General features: G+C 49.8%; 1 protein-coding gene across 4 annotated transcripts in view; it reads right to left on the reverse strand.

Moving 5' to 3' along the window:
- Window positions 1–22,240, reverse strand: part of GATAD2A (GATA zinc finger domain containing 2A) — a 103,293-nt gene that overhangs the window by 23,744 nt on the left and 57,309 nt on the right. For all 4 annotated transcript variants that reach the window (XM_061190173.1, XM_061190174.1, XM_061190175.1 and 1 more), the window contains exon 3: window positions 14,665–14,933. In XM_061190173.1, coding sequence (XP_061046156.1) covers window positions 14,665–14,933 — 269 coding nt within the window. The remainder of the gene's footprint in view (window positions 1–14,664; window positions 14,934–22,240) is intronic.

The raw sequence follows: 22,240 nt of genomic DNA on the forward strand, positions 1-22,240 counted from the left end.
CCTGTGCCAACCACCAAGATGCATGCTTCCATGTGATCGTCTCAACTGCTCAACTGTCACCCACATCACCCACATCCACAGGTGCAGAAAGAGTCTTAAGAGAGTGACTTCCTGAGGTCACACACCCATGGCCTGCGGATAACCTGGGCCCACAGCAGGCCCAGCCTCCTATGGACCCCTGGCAGGCCTGGTCAACTCTGGCACGCCAAGGTCTGCCAGGTGTACCCCACAGTGCACGGGGACCTGGGCCCCCTGTCCTAGTCAGACCAGCTGGGCACCCATAGCCTGCAGGGGGCTAAATGGTATCCCAAAAAGGAGGTACAGGGCAGGAAAGGGTAGGTCTCACATAACTGTCAACTGAGGCCTCTAACTCAGGTTATCAAATACCAGTTTTGGACTAGGTTAAAAAGGGGAAAATATTTTTATTTATACTTGAAGGATGCTGGATAGCCACCAGCATCTGCATGCTGAGTCCCTGAGGTGATAAAGAGATAACAGTGCGAGGACACGGATGTGGTCCTTGGACTTAACTGGGAAACAACTCTTACTACACATGGACCGCTACCTGCTTGAGAAAGCTGGGTGGGGTTTCAGCACTCGGGAATCCAGGCTTCCAAAGGGCCTGGGCCTGGGGAGTGAAGGTAAAAGGAGTGTAGGACCCCTCTGCTGGTCACAGCACTACCGCTAGCATCGCCTCTTTCCTCTGTCACCGTACCCACATGCCAGGCCAACATTCCTCCAGGGAGAAACTCAGGAGCACGCTGCAGCACGGAGGGACTCCCTACACCAGATGAACCCAAACACACCTCCTGGGATGCCAGCTTCCTCACCAACTCACAGCAAGTCAGCTGTGTGCAGATGAAACCACACTCGAGAAACAAACAGTTTTCCAGCTTGCAATGACCACAAACTCTTGTGATAAATGGAAAGTGCTCTATTTGCCTGGAACTTTCTTGCCCCTTCTTAAATATCTGTGTTTCAAACTGCTGGGTCCTGCCCCTCCACGCCCTGGCAAATCCCAGGGGATGTTCTCCCAGCGTGGCTCGGGTGTCCCCCAACCCCCCGACCTGACCTGCTCCAGCTGCTCTAAGCAAAGCAGCTGTGAGACTCCGCCCAGCTCAGCCATGAGGACTCTGGGGGGCTGGGCACTCATCAGTGGCTCCTGGGACCTGGCCCAGTCACCAAACCTCAAAGAGCTTCAGTTTCTTCATCTGCAGAATGGGATGCCACTGACCATGAGAGGATGCTGTGAACCGTAAAGGGCACAGAAAGTGCATCTAGTCAACGGATGATGACCCCACCTCTCTTCCCCATCCTCAAAGAACGTAGTAACATGCACACTCAGGGCAGCCCCCATCACCTTTTCTGCTATAATTTAGCTCTGAATTGATTCATCTGGCCACCTGCCCGGCAATCCGAGGTCTCTGGGGACAAGATCCCAGGCTGAGGGCTTCTCTTCCTCCCACTGTCTGACCCCATCAGGCCATTAACCATTGTCCTGCCTGAGATGTGAGCTCAGAGTCCTGCCAGGCATCCTTGCTTGTGCCCACTGTGGACAGCCTGCCTGCGCTCCTCCCAGCGTGGTCCTCAGGACCCCTTCAGGGGCTCTGCCAGGCTGTTGTAACATCGAGATGACATTTGCCTTTTTCACCAAGTCAGGAGAGCTGCACCAAACTGTGCCAAGACTCACGGTGTCATCATGCTGTAGGCAACGCCCTGCCTGAAGTAGAAGCTATTGATTTTATTAAAACTCAAGCATTTGAGAACATGTCTTTTTAATATTCTGTAACAAGATAAAGCACTCCTGTTGCGTACAGAAGCAGAACAGACATGCAGGAAAAAAATCACACGTTTGAGCGTTCATGATGCTTGAAGGAAGGTCGGACAGACATGCTGCGGTTATTCAGACTTGGGTGTCTGGCACACACTTTCCCCAAAATAGTCAAAGCAAAGCCTGTTCACTTCAAGGAAAACAACCGATAATATGTCACTAATGATAATGTCTGAGCTTCCAACAAGCAAAATGTAGAATTTTGGGAAATCTGTGAGCCCAAGAGCTTCCCAACAGATCGGATAATTAACTAATCTGATTCCGCGATACTGTAAAATGAAATATATCAGTATTTGAAAGATCTCTGTAACTCAGTAAACTGATATTTTCTAATGTTCGATGGTATTACACACTCAAACATGAGTAAAAGATCATTCAGGGAGAGAAAAAACAAATCTAGGCAGAAGAATCCAAAATAATTTGTGTAGATGCTCCACTCTCAAGGTGGAGCATGACTCCGCATCCCTTCCCTTAGGTGTGAGCTGACTTCCTCCCAAAGGGCACAGCACGGAAAGGGAGAAAGAAAGTAACTTTACAGTGAAGACACCTGACATACCCAGGTGATCAAGGTGTGACAAGTCACACTGATGGCACGTGCCCTGGACACATGTGTGATGAGAAAGGCACTTCCTCTCTGAGGTCCTCCTCTCCAAAACCCAGTCCAACCATGAGAAAAACACCAGACAAATTCCAACTGAGGGCCATTCTACAGAACACCTAACTCCAAACTGTCAAGATCGCCAAAACCAAGAAAGTCTGAGAAACTGTCTCAGCCCAGAGAAGCCTAAAAAGACATAACAACAAAATGTCATGTGGGATCCTGGAACAGAAACGGTATGTAAAAAACAGGAAATCTGAATAGACAGTATAGACTTTGGTTAATAGTAATTACCTGTGACAAATGTTCCACAGTAATCTGTTAACAATGAGGGAGATTGGGAAAGGGTGTGCAGGAACGATCTTCGCAACTTTTCTGTAAATATACAACAATCCTAAAATTTTTTTAAAAATTGTTCTGTTCAGGGACTTCCCTGGTGGCGCAGTGGTTAAGAAACTGCCTGCCAATGCAGGGGACACGGGTTCGAGCCCTGGTCCGGGAAGATCCCACATGCCGCGGAGTAACTAAGACGGCCACAACCACTGGGCCTGAGCTCTAGAGCCCGCCAGCCACAACTACTGAGCCCGTGTGCCACAACTACTGAAGCCCGCACGCCTAGAGCCCGTGCTCCGCAACGAGAAGCCACCGCAGTGAGAAGCCCGCACACCGCAACCAAGAGTAGCCCCCACTCGCCGCAACTAGAGAAAGCCCACGTGCAGCAACGAAGACCCAATGCAGCCAAAGATAAATTAATTAAAATAAATAAATAAAGTTAAAATGATACTTAAAAAAAAAATTGTTCTGTTCAAGGTGCAAGAGAGACTGACAGATTTTAATGTAACTGAGTACAAAAACTTCACTGATAATCGAGGTTTCAGAGTCTACAGTGCAACTAACAGTTAGGAATGGCCACTCTGTGTTTTGGTGTCGTATTAAAGGAAGAAACACACAATTATCCAAGACTAACCAAATACTCCTCCCTGCTCAAACTGCTTCTCTGTGTGAGGCTGGATTTTCTTCACATACTTCATCCCTAACAACTTATCAGAAGAGACTGGATGCAGAAGCAGATATGAGAATCCAGCTGTCTACTTATTAAAGAGATCTGCAAAACAGTTATTTTTTTTAATAAGCAATGTTCTTTATGCTAACATGTAATGGGTTTATTATCGTCATCTTTAAATAAATAAGTTATTTTCAGGTTTTCTAACATAGTAAATGTCAACATATTTTCCACACGACCAAAGGTTCTCTGGGGTCCAGAGATGGAAAAGGGGCTGCACCAGTGCTTTTGGCAAAGGGTTTCCTGTCCCCATCACAGATGCCAGTCTGAGCAGAGATTCCCAAGTGCAGTCCTCCTGACATACTGCAACCCACGTGGTTTTTTCATGCTGTCAAAGTTGTGTTTTGAAAAGCAAACGTACTAAAAATTTAATAGGACTCACCACACATATACGCCGTAATTTCCCTATAAAACCTATTCAATTGTAAGACAACAAAATTTGGTAACCCTGTTCTTGTGGCCTTAAAAAGCGGCAACTGTACAGGCCCCACAGTTACCCAGAGAACTTGCCACTGCCCAGGGCAGCTTGGACACCCTGCATCTGCAGATGGGCAGGCCAAGCACAGACTTTCCGTAGAGGCAGGTCAGGCACCCCAGGCCCCCAACGCCAGGAAACTATCCTGCATCTCATGCCCCAATCCCCCCTTACGCCGCACTCCAGGCAAAGGCATCTCCTCCCTCCTCCAGCATGTCTACCTCTGTTCTCACATGCAGGCATCCAGCAAACTTCCAAGCTCCACCCACATCCAGAGCATCAACTCTCCCCGCTCCAGAGGGTGGTCCATGGGCTGCGTTTCCCAGCCCGACATCCGGCTCTGCTCCCACCGCCATGGGTCTTCTCAGGTCCTGACTCCAGGCAAACCCAATGGCTCCAGGGAGCTAGCTGGACGCCCGAGCACCCCTATGTCTGGGCCATGAGCTCCCCAGTACATGCCACCCAGACTGCTCTTTCCCACAATGCCCACGGATACCACATGTGCCTGGATTGGTTGTTCTCTTTAAAGCACTGTTGTGTTAAAGCTGATTTTGAAAGCTGTCAAGGGCCTGCTTTAAGGAACTCTGCATGTCACCAGATCTCAGTGCCCCCTAAGACCTGAAGCTTTTGAATGTGATTACATCACAACTATTTTTAAGATTTAAGCTCTAAAAATAAGCACTCTTATGGCTTGGGATCCAAGGAAGGGGACACACAGTAACGTCTGGTATGTCTCCCATCTCTCCACCCATCAGACGCTCCCCACCTCCTTCACACTTGCCCCCTCCCCCAGGCGGACCCATCCACAGAGCTGGATCAGCCACAGGGAACTCAGCTCCCCTCTCCCTCATTCTTGGACACCTGTGAGTCCCAAGTCTCCTTTCCATCAGCGCTGTGACAAACCTTACTGGACTATGCCTCACTTCAGAGATGGTGGGTTCCAAGGGTGGGGTGAACTGTCCTGGGCTACACAGGGGTGTGAGTGAAATTGAGCCGTCAGACCCCACATTCTTTTTTTAACCACCTGCTATCCCCTGCTCCTTTTCAGGCTCACAAATTACAATTCGAGTGCTCATCTTCTTGAGGAAAAAACCCAGAAATCTCTTGCAATCAGGCCAGCTCTCCTTTTCCTCCAGGGCACATTCTGTTAACTGAGAAAATACTCCTCTCCTGGTATAAATCCTGCTTGCCCCACCTGGGGTCACACACGGTATGTGTGGAAAGTGCTAGGTATTCACTCCTGCTTCTACCTGTTCTACACACAGAGCTCCTTTCATCCTTCTTCTCCACCAGGTTAGGTGGCCATGAGGGACAGGATGGGATCCCTCAGACCAGCACACTCGCCAGCCCCACCCCCAGGGTTGGTTATGGTTCCGGTGCACCTGCTCTCCTCATGTCAGAGAAACCGGCTGTAAGATAAAAAGCAATGCATATAAAAGCAGAGCCTCCACGGCAGAGGGCTGGCCAGAGACCCTCCCTCATGTACCCCTATAGGTAGAATGTTTAAACCCACTACAGCAGTGAGGGCATAGCCTGTCAGCATGTGACAAAGCACCAACAGGAATACATGCCATAAGAGGATATCAGAAACTGCAATTGCAGAATTATACTGAATAATTTCAAAATAAGGAAATGATCTGCTTAATCTGCCAATCTGCTTAACTCACACATGTGTGAAGAGAAGAGTTCCTGACTGCTAAACAAACAAGCGCTTACAGCTACTACCCTGATGACTGTACACGGTGGCTTGCTGGTTCCTGTCAGGGCAGCCACACACTAATATCCCCAGAAGGCTGGCACTATCCAGTGAGAAACCATCCCCTCCAAGGCCAGAGGAGGGCGCCGTAAAGGCAATGGGGAAGTGGCAAAACTGTGGAGCTCCTTACCTGTCACCAGGCTGGCTCACAATATGCCCCATGTGAGCTAGGTCACTCTAAGAGTTAGAAACAGGGCACCCAGAGTCTGTCACTCTGCCATCCAAAAATAATCTAATGATTTTCAGAAGTACAGGTGAACCCCTCAAAGTACAATTATTACAAACCTGGGATAAGATACGGCCCAGAATAAAGACAGGTAGACAGAGAAGAACCGGGATGAGGACCCGAGGGAAGGGGAGAGGCAGAGAATGAGGAGGAGATGGAGACAAGTCACAGAGGTTTGGAGAGGTGGCAGCTGAGGCAGGGGAATCCAGAACGAGGAACCGATTTCTGAAGGAACGTACCTCTCAGTTCAGCTCTTACGTGCTGAAATGCAAGCAGGCTATGGATTCCTAGTTGGAACTGATGGAGCTGCTCCCCAAGGCTGCTTGGCCCCTCCTGGAAGCCGCCCAGCCGCAGACAGAGAACTAACAAGTGAAAGGCCAGCCCACAACAGGTGCTGGGGAGGGGCTGGGCTCCCCAAGAGCCTCCCACAGAGTGCCAGAGCCCCCCCCCCCACCCCCCCCCATTGAGGGAAGTGATTGTCACACAGAAGGAACAGGCTCCTGGCTGCGGGACTTCCAAAGCTCTCACACATTGGGGGGGGGAGGGGGGGGCGGGGTGTCGATCGCTGGCGACTGTAGGAGGAGCCAGGGTGAGGGCGACAATCACACTCACTCAGGCTGTGAGAGAACCAGAGCCCTTTCCAGAGCCATCACGCCCAAAGCTGTGTAACATTCCCCCGAATCACTCAAGGACGCACATTCCAGCAGACAGCTGGCCGGTGGGTCAGGCACAGCTGCAGTGGAGCATGGTGGGGAGAACAGGGTAGGAGGGGGGCTCACGTCTGCACATCGCCGTGGAGGACCCCCACCCACCCCCACGCGGGAAGCTGGCGCAGCAACCATCGCTGGCCTCACCCTCTGTCACGGAAGGGAGAGGGCTGATGGTCACACAAGCAGGCCAGGACCTGGACTCAGACCTCTCTGAAGACTCCATGGCTAAAACTGTAAAGCCTGACACCACCAAGTGAGGATTAAGTAGCTGGACCTCCACGCCTGTGAGAGTAAAACCACCCAGACATTTTGGGGGAAAGGCATGGCAGTTTCTTTAAAACAGCTCAATGCCCACCTACCCTGTGACCCCAGCAATTTGACCTCTAGGTATTTAGCAAGAGAAATGATGATCGATGTCCACGCGAAAGACTTCTACAGGAATGATCACAGCACCCCAAACTGGAGACTACCCGGTATCTGTGGACAGGTGAGTGGACGACTATGCACATCCACGAAGGAGTCCCTCAGCAAAATGCTGATACACACAACAGAGATGAATCCCAATCACGTGGAGTGAGAGAAGCCAGACCCCACCAAGCGCACACTCTATGATTCCATTTCTAGGAAGTTTGAGAAGAGGCAAGATTGGTCGAGAGTGGGAGAATACACCCAGTCAGGGAGGGCAGAAAATGTATGGATGGCTCCAGGGCACTTTCTGGGGTGATAAGGTTCTGTACCTCGATAAGGCTTTGAACTACACAGGTGGATACATGTGTCAAAACCGCAGCAGGAGAGGCATACACGGCAGGCACCAGCAGTACTTCCTGGCAAGGCAATGCAACCCCAGGGTTTACTGTATCCTTCTTCTCCCAAAGGCCTCTTGTAAAGCATGTCCACCCAAACAAGGACTCTATAACTTGTGGAGTCATCTTGGAAACGTTAAGTGATGCACATACCTCTTCCTGTGGACTCCATTTCTACACAGAACAGAACAAAACAAGGCCAGCCACACAATCCAACATTACAGATGACAGGCGGAAGCACTATCATGTTACTTTCAGATTCATTTTCACTTTGGAAGAGGACTCGGGCGTTAACATGGGTGTGGATGACATGCCCCACACACCACACTCACCACTGTGGGTGGCCAAGCCCTGTCTTAATAGCAAATGATCTGCCATTGAGAATCCTAGCTTCTATACAGAGTGTCGCCCTCCACTACCAAAGTCCCAAAAGAAAGATGGGGCAGTAATTCTGTCATCAAGGATACCAGCTGCAACAAAGGTGCCCTGCTTTTGCAGCCTTGGTAAACAGAGGGTGTACTTCTGGTGCATTTTACAGTCTGTTAAACCTTGCAAGAAGGTAGAAAGCCAGAAAAACTAAAGCCAAGAACAGCTCTAATGGCTCAGGTGCTACTGCCAGCTCCCAGTAGGCCACAGGCCCCTCGGTAGGGATAAGAACACACACCAGAGTCCTTCCCACCCACACCATGGGGCAGACCATTGGTCCAAGTAAAGCCCTGTCCCACAGCAAAAGAGACACACGATGCAAAGCAGGGAAGGAAGAGAAGGTGTCCGACAGCTGCCTGAAGCCCACGCACCCCAGTGGAAGCCAGGGAGACACAGTCACCATGACACCTGCCCCACACATCCACACAAGACCCACGTGGCTGGCTGTCGAGCAGCAGAAATGGGGCTCCAAGTCTGCCCCTGCCCTGCCCGTGAGACCCTGGGAGCCCAGCCTTGTTTCCTCCCAGGTAAAATGAGGAAATAGAGATGGTCTGCTTAGGCAACCAGTGACTTCCATCCCTAGTGAGCCACACCCCTAAAGTTGAGGCTCCCCAACACCTCTGCATATTCTTTCATGATCAAGTATCCTAAAAAACAGCTAAGTCAGATCCTGTCCTATCATTTTTGTCCCCAGGGACGAGCATGGTACCTGCCACAGACAATCCAGGGAGAGTTGGCACCTCAGAAAAAGGCACACACAAACACATTTTCAGTGAAGTATGGGGGTGGCTAATCATGAAGTTCCCATCCCACACAGGCCCAGGGCAACCAAGGGACCCAGCCCTAACCTTTCAGGTGCAGAACCTCTGGAGAAGAAGCTCATGTTTTACTCAGTTAAATGTTCCTCTACCCAAGAGGCGAAAAAACAAAGCTCTTTTCACCTGTGTGTGGTCCAGACTATTTTTGAAGATCAACAATTTGTGACAGAAAGAGAGTCTCCTCTATAGGAAAGTGCAGGAGTGGAATCTATTTATCTCAGAAGCAAAACAGAGAACCCAAAACAGCTTCCTCTGCCTGTCCCAGCTCCAGCCTCTTCCAGCAGTCCAGACTTGGGGTAGGGGGAGGGCAGCACATGCTCATGAGCTTTGGGTTGGCCTCACAAGACCAACAGGATCAACCTCCACCTCTGCGGGGTTTTGTTTTTCCATGAGCACATTTACAGATGCCAGAACAGAAACCAAACTATTTTAACCTCATTTATACTTTTTAACATCCATATTGAGGTATAATTTACATACCACAAAATTCATCCATTTTAAGAGTATAATTCAGTGATTTTTTAGTAAATTTAGAGTTGTGCAACCATCCCTACAATCCAATTTTAGAACACTTCCATCACCCCAAAACGTTCCCTTGTGCCTGTGATCTGTTAATCACTGCCCTCACCCACCCCCCACCCCTGCCTCAGACCACCATCTGAACGCTCTCTGTCTCTGTAAGTTTGCTTTTTTGGACACTCCCTGTAGATGAAATTATACAATACGTAGTCTCTGGGTCTGGTGTCTCCCCCTCGGCATGGTGAGTCTGAGCTTCATCCATGTTGCAGCACAAATTGGTAATTCACTTTTTAAAAATTGCTGATTAGTAATCCACTGCATGGATATAGCACATTTTGTTTATCCGTGGCCATCTGGATTGTTTCCACCTTTTTGCCTATTGTGAATCATGCTGCTATGGACACCCATGTACCTGTCTTTGTGTAGACACGCTTTCATTTCTCTCAGGTACATTCCTTGGACAGACTGCTGGGTCATGTGGTAAGTTCATGTCTAACTTTCTAAGAAACTGACAAACCGTTTATGCCATTTTACATTCCCACCAGCAATGTATCAGGGTTCCAGCCTCTCCATGTCCTCGCCAACACTTGTTATTGTCTTTTTTTTTTTTTTTTAAAAGAGCTTTTATTTATTTATTTGGCCGCGCTGTACGGCACGCGGGATCTTGGTTTCCCGACCAGGGATTGAACCCAGGCCCTCTGCAGTGGAAGCGTGGAGTCTAAACCATTGGACCACCAGGGAAGTCCTCTGTCTGTCTTTTTTATTACAGCTACCCTTGAGACTTGTTTTATGGCCTAGCATATGGTCCACTCTGGAGAATGTTCCATGTGCACATGAGATGTATTCTGCAGTATTCTATAGATGCCCTTTAGCCAAAGAGATTAACAGTGTTCTTCAAGTCTTCTAGAATCTTGCCGATTTTCTGTTTAGTTGCTCTACCAATTATTGAGAGAGGAGTACTGAAATCTCTTAACTATAATTTATGAACTGTCTACTTCTCTTAGCAATCCTATCAGTTTATGCCTCAGATATTTTGGGATTCTGTTGTTAGGTACATATACATTTGTGACTGGTGTATCTTCCCATGTGCCGTTAAAAAATGTCCCTCTTTGGCTCTAGGAATATTTTTTTGTCCTAAAGTCAATTTTATCTGATATTAATACAGTCATTCTAGTTTTCTTATGGTTACTTACGGTATATCTTTCCTCATCCTTTTACCTAAGGATCTAATGGGTGTCTCTTATAGACAATATATAATTAGGCTGGATCTTGCCTTTTTTATCTGCTCTGACAATCTCTGCCTTTTGATCGGGGTGTTTAGACTACTCACATTAAATGCAATTATTGATCTGGTTGGATTTACATTTATCATTTAGCTGTTTGTTTTCTACATGTCTTCCTTCTTTTTTGTTCTTCTGTTCCTCATTGACTGCTTTCTTTTGTGTTAAATATTTAATGTACCACAATTCTTCTGTTGATTTTTTTAAACTATATTTTAAAGTTATTTTCTTAATAGTTGCTCTAGGGATTACAATAAGCATTTTATTAACATCACAGTCTACTTCAGATTAACACTAACCTGATCCCGGTAAAATGTAAAAACGTTACTCCAATACAGCTCCATTTCATTCCTCCTGTTTTGTACTGTTGTTGTCCCATATATCACGTGTCTATATATGTTATAAATACAACAGATTGTTGTATGCCTTTGGTCAATTGCCAAAAAGCTAAGGTTGTTTTTGTCAGTTCTATCCAGTGTTACGGTTAATGCTTCATATGATGTTATGTCTTTTAACTAAGAAGAAATTAGAAAAAAATGTCTTTTCTATTAGCCCACATATTTACCATTTCCAGTGCTCTTTATTTCTTCCTGTGAATGCACGTTACCAACATGTCACTTCCTTTCAGCCTGAAGAACCAGCAGGTCTGCCAGCAACAAATCCTCTCAGTCTTTGTTTATCTGAAAATCTCTTTTTGCTTTCGTTTCTGAAGGACAGTTCTGATGCACTGAGAATTCTGGGTTGACAATTTTCTTCTTTGAGTACTTTGAATGCCATTCAGTTCCCTTTTGGTTTCCATTTGAATGTCTCAGGTGAGAAGTCAGCTGTTAATTATATTAATGCTTCCCCTATATGTGATGAATTGTTTTTCTCTTGCTACTTTCAAGATTTTCCCTTTTTCTCTGGCTTGTAACAGTTTGACTCTGATGTGTCTAGGTATAGATCTCTTTGTATTTATGCTACTTGAGGTTTGTTGAGCTTCTTGGATAAGCTTCTGCTCAAATACACGTTTGGCCATTCTTTCTTCAAATTGTTTTTCTGTCTTGCCCCCAAACATGTCTGCAACCTTGAGCTAACACAGCCACTGTCCCTCCCTGCTTGGCCATCTCCAAAACTGTCACTTTAACCAACAAGGCCACGGGTAGGGCTGCTGCCCACCACTCTAAATTGAGTGAGCCCCTTCTCACCCCTGCAGAGAAGCTGTTGGTCCTTACAGCCTGCACTGGCTAGGCAGAACTTCCCTACCAAGAGAGCTGGGGAGAGGGCATGAGAGAAGCCCCAGGTCAAATGCCACAGATTCTCACCATTTTTACCCAGAGTTCAGCAGTTTCTTAAGCACAAACATTTCGCAGATTGTTGTGTGCTTCTGGTCAATTTCCAGAGTGTTGAAATGGCTGATTTTGGGGGGTCAATTCTGTGCTGCTTCATAGTTGTTTTTTTGGGGAAAGGATTTGACAATTTCTCCTCATTCAATCACTGCTGGAAGCTGCCCTCCAGCCTTGATTTGTTTTGAAAATAAAACACACACACACTGGGAGACTAAGTCAGAAAAAATGCCAAAGAGAGATGAAGAGGGGAACTGCAGAGAAGGAGAGAACTGATCCTACCATTTTATCGATCTCCGCAGTCTAAATCTCCCCAATGTCGTTTAAAAAAAAAAAAAAAAAAAAAAGTTGTATCTTGGTGATTTTAATTCGCCAGCACTTCCTTAAAGAAAAAGGAAATTCTCTCTGCTAGAAGCCACCAGAAACCCCCCTCTAGCCTTCAATAGGCCTAAACTGGGTCATAAGAATAGCACAGCATGAAAGAAAGAAGCAGTTTTTAAAAAGATCCAAACAGAAATTCTAGAAAAATACTATACAGCAATGAAAAAAGAGTAACTATTCCTACATTCAACAACATAAGTAAATTTCACAAACATTATGTTGAATGAAAGCAAGCAAAGGGTACAGACTATATAATTCCAATTACTTAAAGTTCAAAAACAGGAAAAACTAATCTACACTGTTTGAAGTCAAGAAAGTGGTTACTCGGAGGGTAGTGACAACAAGTGGGCATGAGGGTGCTAGTAACGTTCTATTTCTTGATTTGAGCTACAACGATGTGCTCAGTTTGTGAAATGTACTAAGTGGCACATGTGTACTTTTCATATGTATGCTATACCTCAATTAAATAAAATTCTCTATATGGAGGTTCCCAAGGGATGAGCCAGACGCTCTCAACGAGGATCCAAAGACTGCCTGCTGCTAACACAGAAACCATGGCCACTCACTCCAAAAAAGATTACAGTTTTAGAATGGCTCTGGGCTGGACTTGATCCTATTCTTCTGTCAAAATTCACAACTGTACTTCAACAAACTAGACAGAACATTCTACGTGAGCACTCAAGGAGACACTAGCTCTATATGCGACGTCACATTTTAAGTGGAGCTTGAAGACTGAAGGGTAGTTGTTACCAACACTTATTTCCCTCACCACATGCCGTGCACCAGGGTCAATTCTGGGTACGCATCTGTCACCCAGAGATGCAGAGCAGAGATTATCACCCATTTTACAAATGAAGAAGCACAGGCCAGTATCACCTGCCCAAGGTCAGTCAGGGAGTGTGATCTGACCCCCACTCTGCCAAATCCGGGCTCCTTCCACAATCTCACACTGCTTCAAGAATGCCCTGGGGTCTCCCTAGTCCCACAGGAGGACCCCTGCTCTGTGTGCCTGGGTTAGTCTCTGTCTCTTGCTCTCTTGCATTCTTTTATGCTCCTTCAACACTTAACCTCTCCCTCACAATTCACTGGCCTGCCCTACAGGGGAGCACAGTGATTACAGGAAAAAATGTAGACCAGGAGCCCAGGAACACAAGAGGGACCCAGTAAATCTCTACAAATGTGGGCTCCTCCTTCTCTTCACCCACCTGTGACACTTTGAAAGGAAAGGGAAGGGAAAGCAGACCCAAACTTAAAATTTTATTTCTAGAACTTTAAAAGAGGCCTCTGGTTTTAGAACAGGGACTGCAGAAAGCAGAGCCAGATAAAAAAGGCCTTTCTGGGTAGCAAGAACACAAAGCACACCACCCCAGACTAATACGCTTCCCCAGTAGGAGGGGGTTAGATTTTCCCATTTATCTCAAGGCGGTAAGAATTTTTAAAGCTGAGAAATACTGAGTCAGACAATCTCTGAAGTCCTTAGGACGCCAACAGTGTGGGGCCCAAATGAATTTAACACAAAGACGGCAAGTTGGGGTCCCCCTGTGGGGTCAGTCAACACAAGAAGGCAAAGAGCACCTAGGTTCTCCAGATCTGCACTTACTGCCCCTCACCCCACCCTGGGCAAACAGACATGGAAGGGAGTCTGCAGAGGAGGCACTGAGAGAGACAAGGGATGAACCACAGAGGGGCTGCAGGGCTTCTCAGGAGGCCACGGCCACCGGCTGCTGGCTCATGGGACATCAGGGTGTGAAGGGAGGGGTAACAGCAGGAGCAGGAGCTAGGCCAGCAATTCTCTTTACAGGGAGAAAAGAGGGTTTCTTAGTGAAGACATGTGGTGGTACACTGAGTCTTATTTCTTTCAAACTTTTTCCTTAAAAGCTGAGGATTGGGAAAGTTACTCTTGAAGCAATCAGTATCGATGAAGGAGAAACCGAAAGAGCACATCACAGGAGTCCCGAACACAGGGGCCCCTCCTCCCTGATGCACGGCCTAGGAGGAGTGGTGGCGCACGTGAGAAGGCTGGGCTCCTGACTCTGCCCCTAGCCAAGTGACCCAAGCAGGGTGTAGCATCATCCCTGGCCTCCCATGCTCCAGATTTGAAAAGCAGGGAAGCTGGACCAAATGAAAAAGTTTTCCTATAAACTAGAAGAAGCACAGAGCTAGACAGCAGGTACAAGTTTAGTGAAGGCCTGCTGTCAAGCAGGGGAGCCAACAGAGGCTACCATTCCCCCATCCTGTGAGACCCACGCCCCATGCTACAGATGTCTGGGCCCCAGGGCCCCAAGAGGGAGGTCCCTTGGCCAGGACGGTGGCGGAGGTGCCAGGGCTGGAGCCCACAGCCATCTCCATGATAAGCCACCGAAAGCTGCTTCCTGCAGGCCTGACGGCGGCTTCACCCCCACAGGCCTCCTCACGTCCAGGCCTGTCCCTGGTTCCTGGCCCCTCCTGCTCACCTGTGCGTGGTTCGCATGTCCACGGGCCCATCGCCCACCTGCCCTTCGCCTCTGCCCATGGCCATCGCCTCTGCGCCTCTCAGCAACCCTTGGGCTGGGCCTGCTCCTGGCTCAGGCGTCACTCTCATGTCTCCGTCAGCGTTTAACTCTGAAGCCAACACTCCTCTCTCCATTTTTATTTTCTTGCTCTCCACATCGTCCTCTGCTGGGTCCCGGTCAAGCGCTCGTTTCTGACTCCGTGTTCGGCATGCTTCTTCAGTCATTCTGAACTTTAGGGGATGGAAAAAACATGACATTTAAACTTGGCACAACGAAGTGGCTGTCTTCTCAGGAACTTTTCACAATGTCAGCATGGAGTGTTTTCCTCACCATGTGACAATGGCAGAAGTAGGTACAACAAATGAAGGGCCCACAAAGCGTGCCCAGGACATTTCTTCACTGACGTGGGGAAGGCGAGGGCAGGAGCAACAGAGCATCTGGGAAGCCAAGCTATGCATCGCCCCATCCAGGGCCAGAAACCTGCAGGGACCTGGACAGGAACAACGGAAGGTGGCTGCTTATCAGAAAGAAGGGGGGAATCTCTGCACTCCAGACTCAAGAGCAAATAGAGAAAACTGTTCTAGATCTGAATTCCCTGCCTATGGGATCCTGAGCACCTACATGGGATTGGAGGTATCTGGAATCCAAGAAGGAGGGACCATGCTGTCTCAGGAGCAGAGTCACAGCCCGACTCCAGCCCTGCACTGCACTGATGAGGGTTGACCCTTCTACTCCCGCTTCAGCGAGGGGCAGCCTTCTCACTCCCTGCTCACCTCAGGGGGGTGAGGAGTGGGGGGTCACACTTAACCCTTTGACTGCCGACGAGGCGAACTTTGAGTGGGGTGAGGCCTGGCCCATCACCATGCCGGCACCCTGTACCTGCAGCATACACATATCTTGATTGAAAGAAGAAAGAAAAGAAGAAAAAAAACAGCTGAGTCAGTTTTTGATCCCATGACATCACTGGGCTCCACATGACCCTTCCCAGGATTCAGTCTGAGAGACAAAGCACTTTCCAGAAAACCAGTCTGAACCGGTTCCAGACAACAAGCTGAAGTGTTGTTAACCCTCACAGAGACAGGAGGGAAGACTGCAGTGATGTCTGTTTACAGGGAGACTGCTGGCATTCCACAACCGAGTCTGGGACATGAGCACTCGCTCTTAAAGGGGCCGCTCAGAGCCCAGCCTTGATGTCCCAGCGGGGCAGGACATGGGAAACCAGACTTCAACAGTCAGGGTCTAAAAAGCCATGCAAGAGTTCATCACAGGACAAAAAAAGAATTTAGCTGCCAGGCTCCTGAACTCCTGAAGTACCAGTTCTCCACAGGACAGTCAATGCCCACATCTACCAACGTGGGGGCCCGGGGAGGAGCACACCATATGAGCCCCTCAAAGAATCCCAATTCACACCTGCAGTGCGCCTACGATGAAGACCTCCTGGCTCTGTGTCCAAGCAGGCAGGGCACCCAGCACCTCAGTTTCCTCACCAGCAAACACCCTGTCCTGGGTATGGCCAGGCAGAACCAATCCCAAAGCAGCCCACCTTCTGGAGACTTGGTGGGGGTGGGGAGAGCACAGGGCATTGAAGGGGCCCCATCACTGTATGTGGGACACACTCCTGAGCTGACTCATTTGCAAGCTCCTTAAAGGAGCTGATTTCACAAATGAGCAACAGTGCAGGGCCCTGCCTTGGACTCAAACTGAAAGGAAGGAAAGTGACAGCTGCTTCGTGCTCCTGGCACAGGAGGCCAAGCGTCCGTCTGACACGTGTTAGGCCAGCGTGCCCCGGCCTGGACCCTCAGACATCTGCTCCCACGGGCAGTCCAAAAGGGTTGAATCAAGCAGGTTTCCCCGTGGCCATGTCACCCCCGCCCCTGGGGTGCTCCCCATTCCAGGCAGGGCTTGAGAAGTCTGAAGCTCAAGGGCACAGACTATCAACTTGGCCTCCATCTGCCTCCAACCCCTCCTGGCATCCCAGCCTGCACCTGCTGCCCACCCTGTGCCACCTCAGCCCTCAGCCACACTCCATCCCTCTGCTCTCACCCAGATCTCCCCACCCCCTCCTTCACCTGTAGAGGTCATCGCCTCACCACCCCTGAGGGAAGCAAGGGATGCTCCCATGTCCCTCTCAGCCTAAAGTTCTAGTTTCTGTCCTTCTCCAACATGCTTTCACCACAAATGCTGTCAGCCTGCTCACTGAGTCTGTCTGTCGTGTCTCCCCATGGACAAGTCACTGCCCTGAACTGAATGTCAATCACCCTCCCCTCCTCTCCCTCACTGTGGGAGGGATGGGTCACTATCCTTTTGGGCACTGCCTAAACAACAGGAGCTGCTCGAACGTATGGGGAATTGGATGAGAGGAGTGATTTCAGAGGCCACGTTGGATGGTGGGTACCTGTGCTCCCAGGATCAGAGAGGAGCCTACTGGGGGTAAAAGATGAAGGGAGTCCAGGACCTCAGTCAAGGAGGGCCCCCACTGGAGTCAAAGGAAATTCTGTCCCTAAGGGAGAAGCTCCCAGGCTGGCCTGGTGCCCACTGGGGGAGGGGAGGTCCGAAGTGAACAGGGAGAATGCACCCCCCAATCCTGCACTCAGAACCGCCCCCAATGCTTCCCCACTTCACCTCTGCTCCAGCCCAGCCTGCAGGGCCCCCACCCCCAGCACAGCCTCCGGCCTTGTAAACCCCAGGCTCCAATCCATGAAGCTCATTTGAACGCCAGACCCTGCATGAAGTCCCTCCTTCCTCCCAATTGCCCACATGGATTGCAGTGGGAGGAGAGGCTGACGGAGGTCGCTGTGCATCAGGTCACCAGACCAGCGAGGTGGTGCCCCAGTGACCTCACTTCATTGCCACTGGTGAAGGACAAGCGGTCACAAGGGGCCAGAGTAGAGCCTCACACCCATGGGGCTGTTCCCACCAGCCCCAGAGACCATGCTAGGCCACAGTTCTGGTCGGGGTCCCCAGCAGAGGACCTGGGAGACCATCTGCTTGTGTTCTGTGTGCAGTGTCAAGGCAGCTCACTCAGAAGCTGAGGGGCTGGAACTCTGCCAACCCCAGGCACGCCCTGTGCCTCTGGCAGGCTGCTGAGTGGGGGAGGGGTGCAGCAGCCTTGCCCCCCTCCCCCACCACATAAAGGGTGAGCACAGCTGGAGGGGGCGGGGCCAGCCATGGGGGATGGAGCCTCAGGCTCTGACCTCCCCCTCCTTGGGTGGCGCCTCCTCCACTGGGAAGGCGGTTGCCTTAGTGCCCACATGGGGCCTGCCACCGGCCAATCCCGGACACCACCAGGCAATTGCTCCTGGGGAGGGCAGGTGTTAGTAAGGAGCGGCCTCTCCCTCCTCTCAGCAGGAAGGACCAGTGCCCCAACCTAGCAAATCAGGGCTGGCGGCCACCGCCCTGCAGGCACAGAGGCAGGGACAGCAAAAAAAAAAAAAAAAAAAAAAAAAAGTTGTCAGGAAGAAACCAGCCTTGAGGAATGAAGTGTGACCTAGGAATGAAGCATGACCGACAATTTCTGCAAAATGCAGTGAGGCGGTGCATTAGAATACTTTCTAAAGAGCAGGTGAAGAGGTTGGATTACCCCAACTGACAAATTAGGATCTGCTTCAAAACTCCTGGCGAGTGAGGGAGGGATAGCAGCCACAGCGGCATAAGTTCCACCACAGGCCCGGGGAGAACTGCTGGCCCACAGAGAGCAGTCCCCTCTAATCAAGGCAGGATCCAGTGCCGGCTGCTGTCTGCAGGGACAGATCCCAACAGCAGCAAGCCCACCGTAAAGATGCGGCCACCAAGGCTGCAAGGCTGCCTGAGGCACAGGCTGCTGCTACATGGGGAGCAGGGCTGGAACCCAGGTGGCCTCAGCCCCTCCTCACTCTCTCCAAACATAACCTGGCTGGACAGGCAGGATGCAGCCCAAGTCTTCCTCAGGCCCAAGAAGGACAGGCTCCAGCCATACTAGAGGCTTCACAAGCACACAGCACAGACCAATCCCAGGATGAGTGGGCTACCAAGTCCCAGATGGAATGCTGACACATGGCTTTGGGTTGGATGCGAATTTCATTTGCTTCTACCAAAAGATGCTTTCTTTTATTAAAATGTCACCTTCCGGGGCTTCCCTGGTGGCGCAGCGGTTGAGAATCTGCCTGCTAATGCAGGGGACACGGGTTGGAGCCCTGGTCTGGGAAGAGCCCACGTGCCGTGGAGCAACTAGGCCTGTGAGCCACAACTACTGAGCCTGCGCGTCTGGAGCCTGTGCTCCGCAACAAGAGAGGCCACGATAGTGAGAGGCCCGCACACCGCGATGAAGAGTGGCCCCCGCTTGCCACAACTAGAGAAAGCCCTAGCACAGAAACGAAGATCCAACATAGCAGTCAATCAATCAATCAATCAATCTTAAAAAAAAAAAGATGTGACTGCATATCAGCATCAATAGTAACTAAAATAAGATCCCCGTATTTAAAAAAAAAAAAAAAAAAAATGTCTCCTTCCAACTGGTCTGAGGACCTCAGGTGGAAAATCTGTTCTAAGACAACTCCAAAAGGGTAAATTGTGCTGTGGCAGGAACCAGTATTTTTTTTTGGCTGTGTTGGGTCTTCGTTGCTGCACACGGGCTTTCTCTTGTTGCAGCGAGTGGGGGCTACTCTTCGTTGCGGTACGCGGGCTTCTCATTGCAGTGGCTTCTCTTGTTGCGGAGCACAGGCTCTAGGAGCGCGGGCTTCAGTAGTTGCAGCACGCAGGCTCAGTAGTTGTGGCACGTGGGCCGTAGAGTGCACGGGCTTCAGTAGTTGCAGCGTGTGGGCTCAGTAGTTGTGGCGCACAGGCTGTAGGGCATGTGGGCTTCAGTAGTTGTGGCGCACGGACTCAGCAGTTGTGGCTCGCGGGCTCTAGAGCACAGGCTCAGTAGTTGTGGCGCACGGGCTTAGATGCTCCGCAGCATGTGGGATCTTCCCAGACCAGGGATCGAAGCCGTGTCCCCTGCACTGGCAGGCGGATTCTTAACTACTTCACCAGGGAAGTCCCAGGAACCAATATTTTTAAACAGGACTCAGGAGACTTAACACTGACCCTGCACAGGGGGCAGGGCGGGGGGGTTGTTGGTTGAGAGGGGGGATTAGATAGGCATAAGGCATAGAGCCATAACCCTGAGGTTATCATTAATACTCTGTACTAGGAAATGTTATTTATACCACACTACTACAAAATAACAGCAGGAACGCTACTAGTAATACTCCTGTTTCAGGCATGAGAAAAGTGAGGCTTAGGAACATGTGTTTGGGAGAAGTGACAGAGCTGATGCTCTGAAAAGTAGATGATGTGGGGTGCTTTTTCCAGAGCCCAAAGAAGGGAGTGAGCTCGAGGAGGTGGCAAAAGGAGGGTGCTGAGTGTAGACTGACCTCAGGTGGTGCACAGAGGACAGCTGGTGTGTTGGATGGAGGGGGAGTGGGAGTGGGATCCAATTTGTTCTAAAGGATTTGGGGACAGACTGAGGCAGGGAGGTGGCAGGGGGAACAGTCAGGGGGTTTTTGTATCTCGTGGTTCAGGATGGAAAGGGGATAGAGCAGCAGGGAGACATGACCAATGCTGGGTGTACTTTAGAGGATTTGGACAACACAACATACCAACAGTTGGACACTAGGCGAGAGAGGGTTGCTTTGTTTTTTTTGTTTGTTTGTTTGTTTTTTTGCCTGAGCAACTGGAAAAAGATGGATTTGATTTTCTGAGATGGGGAAGGAGCAGATCTGGGGGAAGAATGTTGGGAGTGGGATTGTTTGGCATGCAGAGAGGCTGAGGAGTGTCTGCTGACAGGCGGAGGCCCGCACACGCACATGAGATAGCCACTGTCCTCAGGGCGGCATGGAAAGAAGGGCCTGGGCCTGTGCAGCAACCGATGCAGTTGAGTGACGACAGGTTCCAAATGCCAGCCTCACTAGCCACTGGCCAAGCTCCACACTCTCCACAGACCCTGGCTGACAGGCATACGTCTTCCCTTCCAGACCAGAGACCTCACTCTGCTCTCTGCCTGAGCTACTTCCTGACACATATCTTTGAGTGACAGTGGCAGGGATAGAGCAGCTGTGTTCTGGAAGGAAGTCACACCAAAAACACCAGCTCTCGAGTTTTAAATAATGTCAAACCTCGTTAAGGTCAAGTAGAAGGGATGCAATTTAACTTGGGAAACGGAAAGTTGATCCCAACAGCCAGCCCCCACCACTAGACACTGCAGAGAACAGAGGATGGACCTCAGGGAGCAACTGGCCAGGGGAGCTTGTCACTCTGAGCCTCAGCTTCCCCATCCATACCTCATAGGTGCGCTATGTGAAGAGGCACGGAGTGACATTAGTAAAAACTTGAATGAGAAAATCAAGTTGCAGAATAATATGATACCATTCACAGTTTTAAAATGCTTACAACCTGCAGAAAAAAATACTGAAAGTTCACTAAAATCGAAACTGAAAGAAATTGGACTAAAATCCACAACACTCATCTCAGAAACTTTCACTGTCTGTATTAAGCATTTCTGGATTAAATTATTTCTCTTAACAGGACTATTTATCAGTTTCTTTGTATTCAAAGAAAACAAAGATAAACAGGAGAGTTAGATAAAATAACACTCCCACCTACAAAGGTTGAGAACTGAAAGAACAAGTGGTATTGGGTGGGGGTGAGGGAAGAAGGCCCTGCACGGAGGGAGGACCCCCCCCCCACCCCGGCCAGCCTGTTGAAACAGGCAGAACAAAGAACCCAAGATGAACCGTGACCTTCAGTGGACTGAAAGGGGATGCCGCTGCCACTTTCCCATTTGTTGTTGGCAGCTTAACAGTCCACCTTCTGTATCACGTGCTACAGCGACTCCTGGGCTCTAAGCAGTAAACCCAAACCCCTTAGCTCATCCCCACAGCCCATCTTCTACCTGGGCCAGTAGCTGTCCCAAGTGGACATCAGGCCACAGCATCAGTGTGGGCTCATTCTGAGAGGGCCCACAGCCCACACTGTTCCTCACTAGGGCTGCCCACAGCAACAATGCCCATACAGCTTGACGGCTTCATCTCAATGTTAAACTCTTCCACGGCAGAAGATTTTTCCCATTCATCTCCATTTTCGGTGTGGAGCAAACAGTACGGGTTCAGAATGTGCTACTGAGTTAAACCTACATTTCTGTAAATTAGCCTCACAAAGTGTATGATTCCTGGGGTTGCCCTACAAGGCAAAATGTAGCAAGCAAGTCAAGTGCTTTCATTAAAAAGTCCTGGGACTTCCCTGGTGGCGCAGTGGTTTAGAATCCGCCTGCCAATGCAGGGGACACAGGTTCGAGCCCTGGTCCGGGAAGATCCCACATGCCGTGGAGCAACTAAGCCCGTGCACCACAGCTACTGAAGCCCGCGCACCACAACTACAGAAGCCCGTGCGCCTAGAGCCCGTGCTCTGCAACGAGAAGCCACCGCAATCAGAAGCCCGCGCACCACGACGAAGAGTATCCCCCACTTACTGCAACTAGAGAAAGCCCACACACAGCAACGAAGACCCAATGCAGCCAAAA

The sequence above is a fragment of the Eubalaena glacialis genome, chromosome 4, assembly GCF_028564815.1.
Source record: "Eubalaena glacialis isolate mEubGla1 chromosome 4, mEubGla1.1.hap2.+ XY, whole genome shotgun sequence".
Taxonomy (NCBI): domain Eukaryota; kingdom Metazoa; phylum Chordata; class Mammalia; order Artiodactyla; family Balaenidae; genus Eubalaena; species Eubalaena glacialis.